The 22,447-nt window shown below is 41.0% G+C and overlaps 1 protein-coding gene across 1 annotated transcript in view; it reads right to left on the bottom strand.

Annotated features, from left to right (window-relative positions):
• phaf1 (phagosome assembly factor 1) overlaps positions 1-17,563 on the bottom strand; it is a 63,200-nt gene extending 45,637 nt beyond the window's left edge. The window contains exons 1-3 of the mRNA XM_043707225.1: positions 16,931-17,563; positions 5,068-5,150; positions 495-578 (exon numbers count right to left, since the gene is read on the bottom strand). Coding sequence (XP_043563160.1) covers positions 495-578; positions 5,068-5,150; positions 16,931-16,994 — 231 coding nt within the window. The 5' untranslated portion in view covers positions 16,995-17,563. The remainder of the gene's footprint in view (positions 1-494; positions 579-5,067; positions 5,151-16,930) is intronic.
• Between the last annotated feature and the right edge of the window lie 4,884 nt (positions 17,564-22,447).

Below are 22,447 nucleotides of genomic sequence, written 5' to 3'. Positions count from 1 at the left end.
ATTCAACTCCAAAAAAGGGCATGCCATATTATCAACTTGGGTCCAGAAGTGAATAAGTACAAGGTTACAAAACTTGAATGTCAATCTCGGAGATTGTTATGGAACACAGTTCGTTGTTATGAAGCTACCACCCCCTTCATGAAAGATGCTGAAATTATAACAGGCACATTTCCTCAAATATTAATGCCATGCAAATCAGCCTTTCCAATTCAGGAGACAACAGTTCCTAATTAGATTTTCATATTCTGTGGTGGATATTTTCTAGTTTAGTATTAAAGCATAGATGACTTTTAAATGAAGGAATGAGTTATGCCTATGAATTATTGTCCAATTACTCCCTTCTACCTGTCAGCTTTATTTCTATGCTACACCATGGTAACCAATTGGTTTATTATGACACAGCTAATGCCTTGTCATATCAATGTTTCACACTAGAATTAACTTGTAAACAAAATATCCATCATAGGAAAGCAAAGTATAGACATGTCGCTGACCTTTAGTCTCTGGTTATAAGCATCAAAGAGTAGTTTGATTCCGTCCTGAGTGAGATTAAGGATGAGGTCGTGGCTGAGTGGCGACTGTATAGAGAAAAGAAAACCCTATTAATCAATGAGATAACAACATCATCCACCAGATTTGTGGAATTACATGCAAATTGTTGCATTTAAGTTCTTGGATAATTGTTCATTAAAACCCAGGAACTCCATGACGACCTAGAAAGTTACAAATCACTGCAGCTATCTACATTGCAGCAATAAATGAGTATTTCTTTTTACTTTCAGACTTGGTGTGGCAAACTGTGGCAAGACAGCACATAATACCTGTCTCTACATGCTGAGGTGGCAGAGACTCAAGATACCAGCCTGCTGGAATGGTGCAGGAGTTGAAGAGGAGGAAAATTGCAGATGATATTCCCATGATAAAAACACTTACGTCCACTTAAGTGATGAGTCCCAGAGTGGGTGCAAGAGTAAATCTATTAAACTTATCTAGGTGCAGTGACTAACCTTGCTCTATAACCACAAGATTGTACACTCTGTACCTTTGGCAATAGAGAATTGAAATTTAAGACCAGAGGTAGAAAAGAAGAGTCAACAAATCAGGTTTTAACCTTAATATTGAATGCATCCATTAGATCAGATGAAGTGGTAAGCCTTGAGCTTTTTAAAAACTTTCAAAACTTTGATTTGGTACAAAGCAGCACACATTAGAATTATAGCATGTACCCTGCTTGGTGTTGGGCTGGTTATACTTGTTCCATCAGATTTATCGCTCAATTGAGCTGTTTGTGTGACAGATATGGAGGAAATGCAATGTATATGAACTGCCAGAAGACCCTGACAATACCTCTGGGGTCATTCAAGACACTATTTGAACTTGGAAAAACTAACAAACTGGATCCAAAGTTGCTTAGAAAGGTTGAAATAGTAGGAATCATTTGCAATTTTTTTTTGAAGTGTGTACACAGTACGATTTCTGTTCTGGAATGGTTTAAAGATCACTTTCTACATCAGTGATATGTTTCTAGAAGATTAGGCATTTGCATTCGCAGACATTAAAATTGGAAGCAGAATCATAAATCTGGGAACTGAAACAGGAAAAGGTGGTGAATTGATAGATTGGCAAAAAACACAAAATAGGAAATACTGTTGGCCAATCTTTTTGTGCAGTACTACCTCTATAGACCATAAATAGAAGCCAGTCACTAACATAGCCAAAGAGAAAATGATTAGGACGTAGAACTTGCTGTCACAAGCAACAGTTAGCTATAGCCCAGATTCACAAAGGCAATTTAGATAGGTACATGAAGAAAAAGGCTTATGCTGATAAGATTTAATAAAATGGGCAAGGGGAAGGTTGTGTACAGCAACATAGCAAGACAGACAACACAAGTTGAAAACAATTGAAACCATACTCTTTACAACAGCAAGCATTTAGATAATACCCTTAATACTCAGTGGCACATTTCACAAAACCCATGACACAGAGTCACACAAGCAAGTATAAAAACAAGTGAATAAAAGATTCAGAGGTAGGTTTTAAGGTGTGTCAACACAGGAAATGAGAGATGCAGGGAAGGAATCCCAAAGATTAGGGCATCTGAAGGAACAGCCAAATGGTGAAGCAAATAAAACCAGTAATGGGCAGAAGGTCAGAATTGGAACAAACCAGATATCTTAGAGGGTTGCAGGGCTGTACTAAGATTGGGTGCAGTAAACCTATGGATTTTGTGAAAAGGAAAAGAATTGTAAATACTAATACTGCTGGACCAAGAATCAACATAGGGCAATGATAACAGGGGTGGACGGACAAATAGGATCTGGTGAAACTTAGAACATTAACTCATCTAAATCTCTGTCCAATTTTGGAGAGGTTGAAAAATGGAAAGTCAACCAGGAAAACATGGGGGGGGGGGGGGGGGGGGGGGGAAATAAAGCTAAAAAATTGAAGATACTGGCAATCAGAAACAAAATTGGAAGTTGCTGGGAAAACACAGGTCTGGCAACATTTGTGGAGAGAAAGCAGAGTTAATGTTTTGGATCCAGAGACTCTTGTTTAGAGGAGGAAACATTGGAATTGTTAAATCTACAGGAAACTAAGGCATATAAAATGAAATTAAACTCAGACAGGGTCGGCGATACGCAACGTTATAGGCGATACGCAACGTTATAGGCGATACGCAACGTTATAGGCGATATTATAGGCGATACGCAACGTTATAGGCGATACGCAACGTTATAGGCGATACAAGTGGGCATGCTTAGTGATGGAGCAAATTTACACTGCATTTCTCATCTCAGTTGAAGATGACTTTTTAAATCAAGCTTAAATCCCTCTTAATATTTTGTGATTTTAATTTGATTATGCAACATTTGAGCTCAATTATTTTCTTACATTAATTGAGAGATGTAACTGCAATTTTTTTGTTGTATATATCTATTGGGCCTCTTCAAATTTCGCAAAGGGCTAAAACAAGACAACATTCCAAATTAGGTCTAACCAAGGTCCAATGCTAGGACTGGATTGGATTTAGTGCATTTAGCTTGCATTAATGCTTCTGGACAGTTAGTTGCTTCCAAAGTAATTCAAGTAAGTTTGTCAAAAGTTCATTTCTCTTGTGTAATAGCATGGAGTTCTCCACTCTGCAATGGTATGCACATACTTAATGTTAGTTCCAACCACCTTTTTGAATAAAGGGTTATCAATAGGGTGACAATAGCATTTTCAACACATGAGTATATCCACTGATATCTTGCCTATTCATTTATTAGTGCTTGGAACAGGGCTTCCAAAAATTGTTTACAGATCAAATCTGGACCAGTCCTAAAGCCAATTCAGCTTCAGCTATCTTAAAATTCAGCAAACATCCATTTTAAGTTGCACCAAGATATTATAAAATAGAATATTGTTTCCCCTAATTTGTTGGAAAAAGGACTGTTTTCATCACAGAAGCATGTCTGGGTATTCAGTGGAGGATTAGTCTCAGCTGTCATATTCCATCCCACACCAGTCAAAACAGCACCTCTCAGGAGAAACTGTCACGAGGATGATACATTGAAAGACATGGAAAGCTTTAATAATGAAAATTATTCAAACCAATGTCAATAGTTCAACAAGAAAACTGCCAGGAATACACAGCACATCTTCCCAGAACCGCAAAGAAAAATTAATTAAACTGTTTCATTAACCACAAAATATCTTCACAGACACTTATGGAACTCATATGCAAGTTAAACTTTTGTACTTTATTACAATTTTTGTGGGGCTATTTCTTCTAGGGAAAATCTCAGTTCAGCCATTTGAATAAGTGACTGGTTTAGACAAGTTCAACTGAAGACCTACTGGGCAGTCAGCCAGCAAATTAGCTTTCCAGCCTAATCCTTATGGACTAATGCCAGGAAAACAACATACAAAGCAGCTTCCTTATACATAACTGTTAACCTTGGACATTCTGAATGTAATTGGAAATATCAAACATTTTAAATCCAAAATCAAGCTCTTCCAGTTCTGGAAAGCAATTCCATTAGTACATCACTGTGGGCCAGGTCAATGAGGAATGTTCGTCTTTGCCACTACTCTCTTAAGCAGAGAAGAACCAGACAGGATTGCACAGAAGTTTCTCTGTCTCCCATTTCATTCAGAATGGCATTTTAAATCATGCTGGACAGCAAATGTGAAATACTGACTAGTAACTAGAGCAAACCTGATAGCGTTAATGGAGATATGCAAAGAAGATTTATACTACAATGTTATTATTTGAGCATAAAATAATGGATAAATGGGTTTTGGGTTTAATTCTGTAAGGTAACTCTTTAAGAGATCAAAAACGCTTCTGGCTTTGGGTCAAAGCTGCCTTTCCAATAAATCATATGATACAGTTTAAATACCACCGAAGTGAGATAATCGCTGAAGTGTTCCTCAATTTAAGATTTATGACTCAAAGGACAGATGGAGAGGTTGCACAAGCTGGTTTGTTCAAGAAAGGAAAAATCCATATTAACAGAAGGGCACTTTAGTTTTGGCAGTCTCCTGGCCACAGAACTGGAAAAGGCATCTCAAGTTGTTTTGGGAATCCAAGGGGCGAGGAAAAGTCCACCTTCCTTAGAATTCGACAAGTTAGCTCATGCCTGTGTGTCACAGGCAGGAGACGGCAGAGAATCACATCTGAAGAAGGGAAACTGCCTGAAACCTTGTCAGTTGAGCAAGTAACTTCAGAGACCAGACAGGAGTGCAATCGCATGTCTATAAAGAACATTGATGGGAAATAGGATTTAATCTTTGTTGTTTATTGAAGTTATTTGCTTTCATATATCTTTTTCTTGTGTAAACTTACATTGTTAAAAATGCTTTGGCAGCCTCTTGTGAATACATCAGTGGTTGGCCACCACAGCAATCAAAGTGCAAAATTAAAGCTGATAGTTTACCAAGCTGAGTTTCACACCAGAAACTCACTTGCTCAGTATCAATCACCTGGGGCCACTGTACATGTGTAAGATAACTGTACAGCGTGTAAGATAACAAACTGCACTGAGAGAAATATATGGGCAACAGGGATTGGTGTCTCACCTGTTCGCTGTAGAGAACCTGTACGTTTTTGATGATACGACAATGCTTTTGGAGAATAGCAACACCCTGAGCCAATGGCATTCCTAAAAAAAAAAGAAGAATTAGCTTGTAAACAGGTCTTTTCATTTAGACATTATGAAACCTTAAATTATTTTAGTACACTGAACAAGTTAAGTTCAACCAGGCAAAGAAAGATAGCGCTGGTGGTGGTGTTGGGGGTGGAAAGAGAGGAGAGAACAAAGGAAAAAGTAAAAATAAAAATTATTTTTGAAAATCATTAATAATTTACAAATCTTAACAGCCAATTACAAAGTCCCAGTCAGTTTGCAAGGCAGGTCCAAGGGTCTATGGAGGCAAACACAGACAAAAGAAAACAAAAGGATTGAGCAGGAAAGACGACAGATTTAGGCAAAACAAAAAGGCTCATGGAGAGCAAGTTAATCATAGATGTGCATTTTATAACCCACACATTTCTGAAGTCAGCACTTTCACTATCATTTCTAAAAATCTAGTAGAATTCTCTTAAAACTAATGCCATTGTTGATCGAGATTTAATAGAAATGATTACTCATCATGACTACAGAATGAGGGTAATCAAAGGTCAATATTTTAAACTTTTGAGGCTATTAGTGTTGAACAATGACATTTCAGCAACGCAGAGTATTTCCATATTGCTTACAGATATTAGATGCAGATCAAAGCTCCTGTTTTCTGCCCAACAGTGCCAAAGGATAAGTTCAGAATAGCAACTATTGCTGCACTGGAGTCATCAGCACAGAAACAGATCCTTCAGTCCAAATAGTCCATGGCAAACCCAATCCCAAACTAAACTAACCCTACCTGCCTGCTCTTGGCCCACATTCCTCCAAATATTTATTATTCATGTATCTATCCAAATGTAGGTACAATTACAATGTTTAAAAGACATCTACCACTTCATGTCTTTTTAAAATCTCTCCTTAAAAACAGGATCCCTCATCTCAAAATCGGCCACACACAGGAAAACACAACTACCATTAACTGTACCACCAAATTATCTTATAAACTTCTGTAAGGTTACCTCTCAACCTCCTACACTCCAGTGAAAAAAGTCCCAGCCTATCCAGCCTCTTTAACTCAAGCCTTCCATACCCAGCAACACCCTGGTAAATCTCATCTGAACCCTCTCCAGCTTTATAATAATCTTCTGATAACTGGGCAACCACAACTGGACACAGAACTCCAGTAGAGGCCTCCACTAATGTCTTGTACAACCTCAACATGACTTGCCAAATCCCACACTCAAAAGGACCGAGCAATGAAGTTCAGCATGCCAAAGTGGGCGGCACGGTGGCACAGTGGTTAGCACTGCGGCCTCACAACGCCAGAGGCCCGGATTCAATTCCCGATTCAGGCGACTGACTGTGTGGAGTTTGCACATTCTCTCCGTGTCTGCGTGGGTTTCCTCCAGGTGCTCCGGTTTCCTCCCACAGTCCAAAAAAAAATGTGCACGTCAGGTGAATTGGCCATGCTAAATTGCCCATAGTGTTACGTAAAGGGGTAAATGTAGGGGAATGGGTGGGTTACGCTTCGGCGGGTGGACTTGTTGGGCCGAAGGGCCGGTTTCCACACTAAGTAATCTAATCTAATCTAATCTAAAAGGCTTTTTCAACCACCCTGTCTGTGACACAAACTTCAAAGAATTATGCACCTGCGCCCCTAGACCCTTCTGTTCCACAACAATAACCAAGGCCCAAACATTAGTTATATAGGCCCTACCCTTGCTCGTTGTACCAAATGCAATATCTTGCATTTATCCAGATTGAACTCCATCTGCCATTTTTCAACCCACTGACCCTTTGATCAAGATCCCTTTGTAATCTTAGAAAACGTTCTTAACTGTATGATGCCACCAATTTTGGTGTTATCTGCAAACTTACTAACCATGCTTTCTATATTCTCAAAGTCATTTATATAAATGACAAACAAAAGAGGATTCAGAACCAATCCGTGGAACACTGTTGGTCACAGGCCTCCAGTCTGAAAAGCAATCCTCCACCATTACTGTCTCTTATGTACCCAATTGACACACACCCCTTGAATCCCATGTGACCTAACTTTAATAATTAGTTTACCATGTGGAATCTTGTTAAAGGCTGTACTAAAGTCCAAGTAAACATCATAAACTGCTCTGTCCTCAATCTTTTTGGTAACTTCCTCAAAAACAAATTTGAGATGTGATTTTCCTTGCACAAGACTGTGCTGACTATCCCTAACCAATTGTTATCTACTCTAAAATGTCCATAAATCTTTTCTCATCACCTCCAACAATTTACCCACAACCTAAGTCAGACCACGAGACTGGAGAGAAAGGGGAGGATTCAGTTGCTGTGATCTCTGTTGGCATCAAAACAGGTCCTGTTTGGGAATATAAGGATTGAGGAACAAAACTTAAAAAACAGACCTCAGATTGTAATCTCTGGATCATTACCTGAGCCATGTGCACAGTGACAAAGACACAAGATTACGGAAGGAAATGCATAGCTAAAGGAATGAAAAAGAGATATCCATCCCATTTTGTGGAACACTGGCATCAGTATTGGGACAGGTTCCATCTAGGACCAGGGTCCCATTAGAATGACTAAACAGGGTGGTTGCAAATACTTTAAGTTAAAGTGGGGAAACAGGAGGGGTGCTGGCACAACATATTATAGGACAGTGGCTGGAAAGGGTCAGGAAGCCAATTTCAGCTACAGCAGATATGGGGAAAACTATAAGATAGGGTGGTCAATGCAGGACTGAGGATGTTGTGCCTAAATGTGCACAGTATACAAAACAAGGTGAATGCAATACAGGTTGAAATTGGTGGATATGATGTTGCGTGCCACACAGATGTGGCTGGGATGAGTGCTGGGAATTAAATATCCAAGGGTACACATTCTATCAAGAGATGGGCATAGGGGGCTGGGTTTAATTAAGTTAAGTTAAATTGATAGCAGGAAGCAACATGGGACGAGCAGGCAGAGAACCTGTATAGATTGAGCTGAGAAACTACAAAGGAAGTAACACTAATGCGAGTTATGTACAGGTTCCCTATTACCTTCCAAAATACATCACCTCCCACTTACCCCATCCGCCATTTTTCTGCGTAACTTTCCAACTGATCTTTATTCTGCTGTTTTACAGCCTTCCTCACAAATCTCCATCAATATCAGTGTTACCTGCACTAATTAGATCAACATTTTCATCCAGATCATTTATGCATATAAATTAGAGGGCCCAGAACTGATCCTTGCAGATCATAGTCCATGTATCTTCTACGACCAAGTCAATTTTGTATCTAACTTACCAACTCACCATGGATCCCATGGAACACTCTCCTGGACCAAACAACTATGACAGATATTGTCAACTGCTTCAGCAAAGTCCATGTAGACAATAACCATTGCCCCACCCACAATCATCTTCATCACTTCCTCAAAAATCTCAATTAAATTGAGACAAGAACTCCCCAACACAGCCATGCTGACTATCCCCAATAAGTTCATTCTTTTGCAAATGTGAATAAATCTTGCCACTAAGTCTTCTCCAATAATTTCCCTATGACAGATGCCAGGCTGTATGGGGTATAATTTCCCAGGTTATCATTGTTGCCCTTCTTAAACAGAAGAAGAACATCAGCTTTTCTCCAGTCTCATCCGTAGCTAAACAGGATACAGAGATCTGTCAAGGCCCCAACAATCTCATCCCTTGCCTCCCTTGGTATCCTGGGATAGATCCCATCAGGCCTTGGGGACTTAATGTTTTGTTCCAAGACATCCAACATCACCACCTCCTTAATATCAACATGCCCCTCCCTAATTTATCAACCGTGCCCTTCTTGTGAAGTACTCATTAAAAGGACCCCACCCACTTCCTCCAGGTCCACACAAATTTCTTCTTTTGTCTATTAGTGGACTGACCCTTTCTCAAGTCACCCTCTTACTCCTAATATACATATAAAATGCCTTGGGATTCTTCTTAATCCTACTTGCCAAGAACATTTCATTGCCCATTTTAGCCCCCCCTAATTCCTTGTTTAAGTTCTTTCCTACTTTTTTCTTTAAATCCTCCAGGGCCTTGCCTAATTTGATTTCCCGAAATCTCACACATGCTTCCATTTTCTCTTTGACTGAACATTGAGGAAGTGCTGTCAACCATGGCTCCCAAATCTTGCTATCCTCAGAGGAACATGCCAGTCCTGAGCTCTGATCAACTGGCCTTTTAAAAAAAAAGGCCCACATCAGATGTGAATCTACACAACCAACTTTCCCCAATCTAATTTTCCACAGGTCCTGCCTAATATTGTTGTAATTAGCCTTCCCTAATTTAGTACTTCCACCTGATGACCAGTCTTACCCTTAACCATAACGATCTTAAAACTCACAGAACATGATCACTGTTTCCAAAACGCTCCCCAACTGAAACTTTGATCACCTGACCAGGCTCATTCCCCAATACAAGGCTAGTTGGACAACTTTTGTATTATTTCAAGGAAGCCTCCTGATTTTAGCCCACCTAAGCTCCTGACACTAGGTAAGTTCCAGTCCATACTGGAGAAATTAAGAGCACCCATTACAACAACCATGCTGATTTTACATCTCCTGCTGGCTATTGGGAGACTTATAGTGTAATGCTAGCATAGTGAGTGCACTTTGCTTATTCTTGAGTTTAACCATTTGACCTCACTGAATGAGCCCCTCAAGACATCCTCTCTTAAGGCAGTTGTGACATTCACCTTAATTAGAATTGCAACTCCTCCACTCCTTTTACATCCCTCTTTATCAGAGTTGAAACATCTAAACCATAGAGCAGTCTCTCAACCAAGTTTCTGTAATGCCTACAACATGGTAGTTCCAAATACTAATCCAGGCTCAGCTTCATCTGTTCTATGCCTTGCATTAAAATCAACACACTTTAGATTGCCAGTCCCAGTGTATTCAAACTGGCTTTGTCTATTCTCCCTATTAGACTTGACTTAAGCGTACCTTCTCCTCAACCAGTCCACATGCTTGCCTTCTGATTTGGTTCATATCCCCCTACCATATTAGCTTAAATCCTTCCCAGTGGCACTAGCAAACCTCCCTATAAGATTATTGGTGTCCTTGTTCAGGTGTCTCCTGTCCTGGAGGAAATCTCAATGATCAGATAAATGAAGCCCTCCCCTCCTCCCCAGACCAGCTATTTAGCCAGAAGAAAGTGAGGACTGCAGATGCTGGGGTTCAGAGCTGAAAACGTGTTGCTGGAAAAGCGCAGCAGGTCAGGCAGCATCCAAGGAGCAGGCGAATCGACGTTTCGGGCATGAGCCCGAAGAAGGGCTCATGCCCGAAACGTCGATTCTCCTGCTCTTTGGATGCTGCCTGACCTGCTGCACTTTTCCAGCAACACATTTTCAGCTATTTAGCCACACTAGCTCAAGGCATAATCGCTAGTTCACAATCATGGAGGCCCTGCTTTTCATTTTCTACTTACCTCCCTAAATTCCCTTTGCACCACCTCAATTCTCTTCCTGCCTGTCATTAGTACCAATATGGACCATGATCTTTGGCTGCTCGCCTTCCATTTTCAGATTGTTGTGCCAACTCAGACATCCTTGACCCTGGCACCAGGGAAGGAACACATCATCCTGAGCCTCACTTGTGGCCACAAACACGTGCGCCATGACTAAAGTCCTCAATTACTACCTCATCTACACTTCTACCCAGCTATACCCGCCCCCCCCCCCACCCCCACCACAAAGAATATTATACAAAATGGCATACTTATTCAAGAGGAGAATCACCTATCTGGATGAACCTCTACTGTAACCACATCCATGAAATTCCCATCTATAAAATTTTCTGCCTCCTGGATGCCCGAGTCCGGCTACCACTCCAACTGATCCATGCAATCTGAGAGGAGTTGCAGGTGGACAGTTCCTGTATTGTCATCAGGGGCATTTGACTTCTCCCTAATCTTTCACATCTCTCAGGAGGGGGATATTACTACCCCTCCAGTGACTACTGGATTAAAAGTTGAAAGGTGGAGATATCACCCAGACCAGGTGGACTATATCCCAGAGCTCAGATTGTGGAGGCATTGATGGTGATCTTTCAGGAATCACTGGAGTCAGTAGGGCCCCAGGGGACTGGAGAATGGCTAATGTAACATTCACATTTAAGGAAGGAGGAAAAAAAAAAGACAGAATTTGGGAAATTATAGATTAGTTAGCCTGACCTCAATTGTTAGTAAGATTTTGAAGTCCATAAAGAATAATAGATTGTGGAGTGCATGGTAAAATGGGGCCTCAAGAAGATGTTATGTCTGATACATCTGTTAGAATTATTTTGAGGTAACAAGCAAGTTAAACAAACCAGAGACAGTGGATACAATCTATTTGGATTTCCAGAAGGCTTTTGACAAGATGCTGTAAGGATGCTGCTATAGAAGATAACTATGGTATTCGGGGCAAGGTATTAGCATGGATGGAGAATTTGACTGACAGAAGGCAGGAATTGGGGATAAAGGATTGTGGTTCCGGATGGCAGCTGATGACGAGTGGGAGTTCCACAGGGGTCAGTGCTGGGAATACAATTTAGGTTTATATTAACAATCTAGATGAAGGAACTGAGGATACTGTTACCAAGCTTGCAGATGGCATAATGATAGGTGGAGGGACAGGTAGCGTTGAGGAAGCGGGGATCTACAGAAGGACTTGGACAGAAGAGGAGAGTGGGCAAAGCAGTAGATGGCATACAATTTAGCAAATCATAACATTATGCAGAATACAGGTGTGGACTATTTTCTAAAGGCTTCAGGAATCTGAAGTACAGAGGACTTGGGAGGCCTGGTTCAGGCTTCTCATAAGTTTGAGATGCAGGTGCAATTGGCAGTTAGGAAGGCAAATGCAATATTCACACTCATTTCAAGGAAGTTGAATAAGGCTCTGGTCAGACAGCATTTGGAATAGTATGAATAATTTTGGGCCCTATATCTGAGGTTTTGGAGGGGGTCCAGGAGAGATTTACAAAAATTATCCTGGAGACAAAGGGGAACAGGTGAGGACTCTGGATCTGTACTTGGAGTTTAATGGAGAGGACTGGATAGAGTGCATTTGGAGAAGATGTTGCCTCTCGGAAAGACTAGGACCCTACGGCACACCGTAGAGCAAAGGGAGAACCTTTTAGACTGAGATGGGAGGAATTTCTTCAGCCAGAGGATAATGAATCTATGGAACTATGCAGGCTCTGAATGAGAAATCACAGTGTATTTAAGACAAGAATAGATAGGTTCTCGACTAAAGGGATCAAGGGTTACAGGGAGAAAGCAGGAGAATGGGGTTGAAAACAGATCAGCCACGATCAAATGGTAGACCAGTCCAACATGTGTGCGCACTCACACACACACCCATCTTATCTTGGTGAAATCACTTAATGAAATCACAATGTCTACTTTATTATCTTACAAACTCAAACACATGATGGTCCACACTAGCATGGGAAGTCAACCATCAATCTATTAGTTTGAACACTAATGCAGGTCTCTGAAGAAAAGATAGGACATTCTCATTTAAGGTCAGTTAACTTAGCATGAGGAATGAATCAAGGTCTTTCAGACAGACAGACAGTAATTATAAAAATGAAACAATACAGCTTCATATGGTAGTTTTACTCAAATTTGAAACCACACAATATAGAAGATTTTGAATTTATGCATGGTTATAATGCATCAATTTACTACGCACTTACCCTGTTAAACATTGGTGAACAAACAACTGAGTCATTCTGTTTTGGGTTTTAATTGAAAAGAAGCCTTAATAATAAAAAATTAGAAAAAGCAAATATACTTGAAAACAGAGCTTCATTCCCATCAACAGGCTAGCATCACTGATACTTTCCTTAGGTTCACAACTGGCACATGAGCAGATTTATGATGTACAGAAAAATAGCCCACAGCATGGATAAAAGCAGAGGCACTGCTACTCAGGCAAATGACTCAGATACAGTGCTAATTTTCACACTGTTCAAACTCCAAAGATCTACTAGGTCTGACTGAAAAGGATCAAAAGAGTAAAGCAGGAAAAGCTAGGATTGTTCCTCCAAGGGAACTGGGAGGCAAAGAGGAAACCAGATTGTTAACATGTTTGTAGTAGCTGGCTAAAGATGGTCAAATTCCCATCTGTTAAAATACCTATTTTAAAAACATCCAGTCATTTGAATCAGTCAAAACACAATAACAACCATCCTTTCCATTAAAGAGTAATTTGTAATGAATTATTTTAGCACCTAGGTCATAACTATTTTGGACTGAATCAATTGTGCTCACTTATCTCTAATGTCTGTGAAGCTGCCGCTGCCTTGCGTTTTCTGTCCAAAATTAGTGTTTGGCGATTGTTTGTTGAATAACAAAAGCATCACGATTTGTTTCCTACAGGTAGTGTAATGACGTTAACCCAAATATAGCTCGGTCTGTCAAAATGGGGATCAAAAACCGTGCCATTGACATTAATCTCACCACCGGCTAGGTATTTACTGCACAACAGATAACCAGCCATGGTCACACTCTTCCATAATGTTTGAAGCATAAAATTTGAAGCTTAAAAAAATTAACATAACATTTCAGAGGATCAACCCAAGTGGTTGGGTTTTGTCTTACACTTTGTTCTTTCAGTTTAATAATACATAGTACCCACGATCAAGATGAGTTTACCATTGTGAAGCTGGAAGTCCTTGCTGCAACACCCAGTAGTAAAGAACTTCAGGTCAGGGCAGTGTAGATACTGATGAATAAGATAACATTATTATAATCTACCATACTATGTGGCTGAACTATATAACCTTTTGCTGGCAGTACTCAATCATGCTCAGAAATAACTGAGCTGTCATCTATACTGGAGTGGTGCAGGTGACAAGGAGTGAAACAGTTCTGTGCTGACTGTCATGGTGCCTGGTATCAGGAGTACACTACAAGGCTAAAGGGCACAAGTTTGAAGTAATTTTATAAAGGTAATGGGATGAGAGAAAAAAAAACACTTTTTCAGGTTTAGAATACACTGCCTGGAAGCGTATGGACAAGTTCAACAGAGGCATTCATGAGGGTATTGTTTCTATTTATGTAACCATCCAACATACAAGAGTTGGATGAAGAAGCAAGTGAATGGCACTAAGTAATGCTGCTCATTTGGAGAGTGAGCACAGACACAATAGGCAAATGGACTCTAACACTTTCAATACGATGCAGGGTCACCATCAAGCACTATATGTTGCATATATTTTATTTGGACCACTTATAAGCAGCAAATCATGTTCATATGAATTTGCCTATTAGAAATGTGGGATCTGTATTAGGAAGCCAAGAGTAGACAGAGTCTATTAACTTCAACAGCTAAAAGGTTCTCACCCAGGCAGCACCTAATTTTGAGAAAACAAATTAAAAATGCACAGTTAAAAAACAAATTAAGTTGGCACATTACATTGCATTTATTTGTATGCTTACATTATTAAATGAACCTATCAAAAATCTGATTATAGACTGTAATGATTTCCCAGAAGGGTAACAAAGCTGGAGCACTACATAGAGAGAGAGAGACAAGTGCCTAAACATTTGGCAAGACATAGCATTTCACAAGTCAATTGGTTAATTAAGGTCAACCTTCTTTACTAATATGATTGGTAAAAGAGCACACACTAGGGTTTGCATTACAACTGATGGAAGATTTCATCACAGCCACTGCATCATTTCAAAAACACCTCAACCAAATTTATTTTAGTAGTTTCTTCCATGTACTTCTGAACAACTAACTATTTTCTGTCAAGAGGAGTACAATACTGCACAGGATCAATATTAAAAGGATGATAAAGTGAAGAGTCAAGAACCTGTGAACTCGTAGATACTATAGCTCAAGAAAATAGATATGAACTGGTTGGAACACAGTCACAGCTGGAAATAAAAAGGCAAAGATCAGAAGTTATATTATAAATCAACTTTAAAAAAAGTCAGAAAACTAAATAAAATAGGGAGGCAAACATGTTACCAATGCAAGCCACTATTGTACAGGGCCAACCAGTTAATTCATTAGCTGCATGGAGCAGCAAATACATGTGGAAATTTCATTTCAATATCATAATATTTCAGAGGGTGGACACTTCAATGCATAGGAAAAAAGTGTTTTCATCCTCCCCACTTCAAGCACAGAGCAGATACCAGCTGTAAAAATAAATCCCATTAACAATAACTTGCTTTTATGTTGTACCTTCAAGGCAATTCACAAGGGCATTAACAAAATTTAACAGTTATACAAGGAAACATTAGGATATGGACAAAAAGCTGGGTTAAGGTGGTAAATTTTAAGCAGCATTTTAAAAAAGGGAAATGTGGTGAAGTTTAAGAGAAAATTTCAGACCTTTGGACCTCGTAAGTCAACAATGTTGAAACGAGTTAAAACAAAACAGAAAAAAAGGAAGCAAAAGACACCAGATTGATGAAGGCAAAGATTTCAGAGGGCTTTTAAACTCAAGGAGATTGCAGATCCAGAGGATAAAAGGAAGGATTTTAGGGAATTTTAAAAGAGGTGGTTTAGTGAGGAATAATAAGGTAACGGACTTTGAGAGTCAGGAATACAAAATAACAGCTGTAAGAACAGCAAAGTGGTTGGCCGCCTTTGCACTGACCTGTAATGAGGTAGTCCTAGAACTGACCAAATCGCACATTTCGCTAACCAGGCATAGTTATGGTCCAACATGGATCCTGGGAGACCATGACGATACTTGCTCCAGCAGCCAGCCATTCTTGAAACCACTGAGCTCAGTTGTAATGTTCCCCAGAGACCACTCAGGCAGCGATTGCTTTGCTCACCAATTCAAATCACGATATAATCATCTGAACAAGCATTCCAATTTCCCAAGAGACACTCCATTTAATTTCCAAAGAACAAATGTATTTTGGGTAGAAATTGGCCAGCAGCTAATAGCACAGAGGCCAACAGAAGGCACCACTAAATACACGATTACATGCGCTCCTGATTAAACAAAGTGAATTACACTAAATTCCAGCATCAGGGATGCCAAGTAAGACAGCAAAACAGCAATAAATTTAAACTATCCTATCACAATTACAATAATTAAATGTACTTCACAGCTATTGATTAGCAGTTGGCAAATTAACAGAAAATAGATATTTCTCTTTACATGGCAGGACTTGTAGCCAGTCCAACAAGTTACACATAACTGTCTCAGACAGCAAGATGCAACTGGTCTCAAAGAGGATTCTGCACCTGTCCATTTTCTAGGATGAAGTGCTAAAAAATGTGTTGCTGGAAAAGCGCAACAGGCTACGCAGCATCCAAGGAGCAGGAGAATCGATGTTTCAGGGATAAGCCCTTCTTCAGGAATTTTCTAGGATGGTCTGCTAAATGCACAGAATAGACTCATCTGGTTGATGAAGTGCTGTCCAAGAAAATGCAGTCAAGTCTTATCCTAAATTCTGATATAACAATAGATTTACATCTGAAATCTAGAAGAAAGAGAGGCCAAATGCTGTGCTATAATAGACAATGAAGTTAATTTTTAAAAATACACTAGCGCCCATATAATCGACGTCAACTGGAAACTCTTCATACGGAACAATCTCCCCAGATTCTTCAAAGGAATTGCAGCAGCCACCCAACCCCCGGGGGGTGTACTATTACTCCCTCCGTCACATAAGCAATCGCTCTGCATGTACCTCTGCAGAACAATACGACCCCTCCTCTCCATATGACTCAGAGATGATGTCCCCTCACCTTCCACTTCTCCCCTTCTAGCGAGATGTACCTCACATGAACAAAGCTGTTGTCCAGTGCACAGTGTGCATACCAGATTGTATTTACCTAAAGCGAATTCCCATCGTTCGTTCCCCAGAGACCGCTCGGGCACCACTTCCAGATCGAGCATTGGCCCGGCTGCAAGCGAGGGGGCGGGTGAATCCAGGCCCGGCTGTCCCGTTGCTGGAGGAGGAGCCGGCTTTCGCTGTGCCCCGGGGATAGGGACCCGGGATCCACTCTGTCCCGGGTACAGGAGCCCGGGAGCTGCTGGGTCCCCGGTATAAATGGTCGGATGCCGATCCGTCCCGGGGAGAAGGACCCGGGTGCCACTGTGCCCCCGGCGGGAAAGATATCGCAAGGTGAGGGGCAGCGGAGGGCGGTCTTATCCACGTCTAGGGGCCGTTGGCTTCTTCTCAAACCTCGAACAATAACAGCCACCTCTTCACCATCACCATCAGCTGATTAGACGGAACCCCACTTCCGGCAGGATCACTTCCGAGTCACATCCCCACCTCCGTACACACGTTTGATGCAGTCGGGGCTGTTGTCGTTGCCTGATGAGCGGTTACTTCATTCTTGATGTTATGAGTGGTTATTCCTGACGATCAGAGGATACGCCAGGAGCCCTGCACGCAGGCGAACACGGCCCTCCCCGACTGGGCCGGCGCCCAATCGGCGGAGGCCGCGCAACACCCCGTCACGTGACCAACGGAAGCCTGATTGGACGCTCGAAAGAGCCGGGTCACATGGGCTGAGCCGCCACGTGATCCCCGTGGTGGCGTGGAGGAGTAACGGGCTGCGTTGCCGTGGTTACCATTCACACAGGCTGCCCAGGGCCTTGTTCAGTCACAGCAATGAGCCAGTTTGCAAGAGGATCTTTAGGTGATCTCGAACAGGATTCTCTGGACGGGGACCATGTGCAGCTGAAAACATTTCCATTGAGGTGATGCACTTTAATGCAGAACGTGAACAGCCATCCAAGAAAAAAAACCTAACTCTCCCAGTTCAAAAGTATTACCTTCAATTGGAGTCACTTTGGGTGAAATCCAACACCGCTATACAATGAGTATTTCTTGGCATTATTCAGTCACAGGCATTGGCTGTCCCACACTCAGTGATATGTTTTGGGAGTCCATGTAACAATTATAGCCTCACAACCAAGCTGGATCCTGTTCTTACCTGACCAACAGCAGAAGCCACTCTATACAATCACGAACATAGAAAGCTGAATTCCTGGGTTGAGGTTGAGAGGCTTTGACATCAAGGCCAAACTTGACTTGTGTGCTGTCCAATAACCTTAGCAAAACAAGAGTCAATACCATAAGTTTAGCTGAAATTGAGGATTAGTTAGAGAAAGAATTAACTAATGGGAGAGGCCCACAGGCACCTTAACAGAATCACAATGTGTGATAAAGTATACAAGATGAAATATTGGGTGCTTATGATAAAGCAATGGCAATAATCATGGGTGACTTTACATATAAACTGGAAAAATCAGATTGTAGTAGTATGGCAGAGGAGTTCATAGAATGCTTTCTAAGATAGTTTTTTTAGAGGAGCACACTTTTGAACTGACCAGAGAGCAGTCATAGAACTGTAGAATCATAGAATTTTACAGCACAGAAGGAGGCCATTTGACTCATCCTGTCTGTACCAACTCCTCAAAGAGATACTCAGCTGGCCCATTCTCCAGCCCTATCTCCACTCTCTAAATTCATTCTTTCAAATATATACTCAATTCTCTTTGAAACCTTTTACGGAGTCCACTTCCACCATTCTCCCAGGCAGTGCATTCTAAATCCGAACAACTCTGAGTAAAGAAATTCTTCCACATGATATTCCTTGCTCTCTTGCTGATAATTTTAAAATTGCGACCCCCCAGTTACTAACATAGCAACTAGTGGAAACAGAATGTCTTTCTTTACATGATCAAAATTATTCCTAATTTTGAATACCTCAATAAGGTCACCTCTTAATTTTCTGTGCACCAAAGAGAATAGGCCCAATTTCTCTAAACTTCCCTTGTATCCAAAATCCCTTATTCCTGGTATCATTCTAATTCATCTTCTTTGAACTCTCTCCAAGGCTTTATCATCCTTCCTTAAATAAGGTGTCCAAACTGAGGACAATACTCCAAATGTGATCTGACCAAAGATTTGTAGAGATGTAGACACAGTCACTTCCTTGTTTTTATAAACTCAAGGGCCCTATAAGTCTTCTTAACAACTGTTTCAACTTGCAAGGCCACCCACAGCAGGTGGGACTAGTTTAGTTTAGGATTATGGTTGGCCTGGATATGATGGACCAAAGGGTCTGTTTATGCATTTGTGAACTATGAGATGCCTCTGTTCCTGTACTTCCCTCAAAGTTGTATAAATAAGCCTGTATTGTCTCTCTGTGTTTCTTCTACCAAAATGCATTACCTCACACGTCTCTGCATTGAAGCTCATTTGGCCAACTTGTCAATGCCCCTCTGAAGTCATTCAGCATTATCATCATCATTCTCCCGAGCATCTACAAAATTAGAGATTTTGTCCTCGACGCTGATCTCCAGATCGTTTATATTACACAGAAAAAGCAAGCATCTCAGTACTAATTCTTGGGTAATACCATCTTCTCCAATCTGGGAAATGCCCACTTATACCTACAATTGTTTGCTATCTTTCAGCCAACATTTAATCCATGCTGCCAAGGATCCATCAATCCCAAGTATTTCAAACTTGTTAACAATCTGCCATGTGGCACCATAACAAATGATTTCTGAATCCACATGTTACATCCACAGCCTGTGTAACCTCATTAAAGAATTCAATTAAATTTGTAAGACATGACCAACTCTTGACAAAGCCACATTGACTGTCAAGTAATTGAGTTATTTTCCTGTGTGTATATTTGCATTATTCCTTATTATGGCCTCCATCAGTTTTCCCATTGACATCAAGCTGACAGGTCTACAGTTTCGTGGGTTATTCTTCGCACCTCTCTTAAACAACAATATGACATTTGCAATCGTCCAGTCCACTGGGAGTAATTCTGTGTTCAGAGAGGCCTGGAATGATATTGTGCAATGTGACAAGATTAATTAATGACATCCCTAGTACTAGCAACTACAATATGATTGAATTTTGCATCAGTTTTGAAAGGGAGAAGGTTGGCTATAAGTATAGTGTTTTAAACCTAAATAAGGTAATGAAAGCTGAGCTAGCTGAAGTGAACTGGCATACTCACCAAGGGGATAGATCAATAGAGACATTGCGGCTGACATTTAAGGGCATATTAGCACACTCAGAATAAGTATATTCCTATTATAAAGAAAAATTTTAAAGGAGGACCCATCACCTGTGGTTGACCGAAGCAGTTATAGAAACAATTATACTTAATGAAAACGCATATAACTACACACAGATAAATGGCAGGTCAGATGATTCATTGGAATATAAGGAAAGGGAAAGAATATAATGTTAATCGTGGAAAAAAAAAGTATGAGAGAAAGGTAGTCAGAAATGTAAAAAACGGATAGCAAGAATTTAACAGATTTAAACATGAAAAGAGTAAATAAAGTCACCGTTGATCCTCTAGATGGTGAGAATGGGGAGTTGATAGTAAAGAAACAGTGGATGAAGTGAATTTTGCTTTTGCCTTCATTGAATAGAATGCAAAAATTAATTCAGTATAAACTATAAATCAGGAGGTGAAAGAGGAACCTAGTGAAATTACAAACATTAAGATGATGATACTAAGAGTTTTTGTTCATTCACCTGTGAGATGTGGGTGTCGTTGACTGGTCAGCATTTATTCTCTGTCCCTAGTCGCCCTTGACAAGTTGGTGGTGAGATGCCTTTTTAAACCTGTGCAGTCTACATTGTAGCAGACTCCTGGCTAGTTTAAAACAGCTGGTTTAAAACAGCTAGGGATGCTGGGTACATTGGCTAAGTAAAACTCTGAGATCACAAAACCCACACACCAGATTCAGTGCAAGCACAGCAACCAGGTGCTAATGACATTAGCAGAATGAAAAAAAACAGTTATACTGAACAGACATACCTCCAATAATCTAACCATCAAACAAAGGAGGACCCAGACAGACAGGTGATCATTGAGAGAGAGAAAGAGAGAGAGAGGATGAAAGCAGCTTCGCAGACCCAGAGACAACCAGAAAGTGACTGCATAAATCTCCAAGAGACTGGAGAAGTATTGTAACCTTATGGGGCCAAATAGGATTAGAGATAGTATGTTTAGTAATAAAGGTTATTTTAACCTTGCTCGTAATAAAGTTGGGACTGTTTTATGAGACAACTGTGACTGGAATGTTATGAATGAATTTGCCCAGGTGTCCCACATTTCCTGCTTGTACTTGTACTGGTTTGACTGCTTCAGTATTGTGGGATATCTGGGCAAATTCATTTATAACATTCTGGTCAGCGTTTTAAAATTATCTTAAGGAAACACTAGATAACTACATAACAACAATAGGAATTCCAGGATTTTGACCTAGTGATAATCAAGGAACAGCGATATATTTCCAAGTCAGCTTGGTGTGTTACTTGGAGAGGAACATTGCAGATTGTGGTGTTCTCATGAACCTGTTGTCCTTGTCCTTCTAGATGGAAGTGATCGTGGGTTTGGAAAATGCTGTCTCAGGAGCTTTTGTGAATTACTGCAGTGCTTCTTGTAGATAGTATGCGCTGCTACGATTGAGTGTCGGTGGTGGGGGGGAATGGATGCTTGTGGATGTGGTGGCAAATAAGTGGGCTGCTTTCTCCTGAATGGTGTCAAGTGTCTTGTGTATTGGAGCTACACTCATCCAAGCAAGTGGGGAGTATTGCATCACACACCTGACTTGTGACTTGTAGATTGTGGACAAGCTTTGGGGAGTCAGGGGTTGAATTACTTACTGCAGCAATCTTCACCTCTGACCAGCTTTTGTAGCCACTGTGTTTATGTGGCAAGTCCAGTTGAGTTTCTGGTAAATGATAACCCCTCGGATGTTATTGTGGGGGTTTCAGTGATGGGTAGCACCATTGAATGTCATGGGGCAGTGGTTAGATCATCTCTTATTGGAGATGGTCTTGTCTGGCATTTGTGTGGTGCAAATATTACTTGCTCCCACGAGGAGGTTGAACAGTTCATCCACTACACTAACACCTTCCACCCCGACCTCAAATTCACCTGGACAGTCTCGGACTCCTCCCTCCCCTTCCTAGACCTTTCTGTTTCTATCTCAGGCGACCGAATCAACACGGACATCTACTACAAACCAACCGACTCCCACAGCTACCTGGACTACACCTCCTCCCATCCTGCCCCCTGTAAAAACGCCATCCCATTCTCCCAATTCCTTCGTCTCCGCCGCATCTGCTCCCAGGAGGACCAGTTCAAAATACGTACAACACAGATGGCCTCCTTCTTCAAGGACCGCAATTTCCCCCCCGACATGGTCGACGGTGCCCTCCACCGCATCTCCCCCACTTCCCGCTCCTCCGCCCTTGAACCCCGCCCCTCCAACCGCCACCAGGACAGAACCCCACTGGTCCTCACCTACCACCCCACCAATCTCCATGTACAGCACATCATCCGCCGTCA

Source organism: Chiloscyllium plagiosum, chromosome 17 (assembly GCF_004010195.1).
Source record: "Chiloscyllium plagiosum isolate BGI_BamShark_2017 chromosome 17, ASM401019v2, whole genome shotgun sequence".
Classification (NCBI taxonomy): Eukaryota; Metazoa; Chordata; class Chondrichthyes; order Orectolobiformes; family Hemiscylliidae; genus Chiloscyllium; species Chiloscyllium plagiosum.
This window is presented reverse-complemented; position numbering and strand designations above follow the sequence as displayed.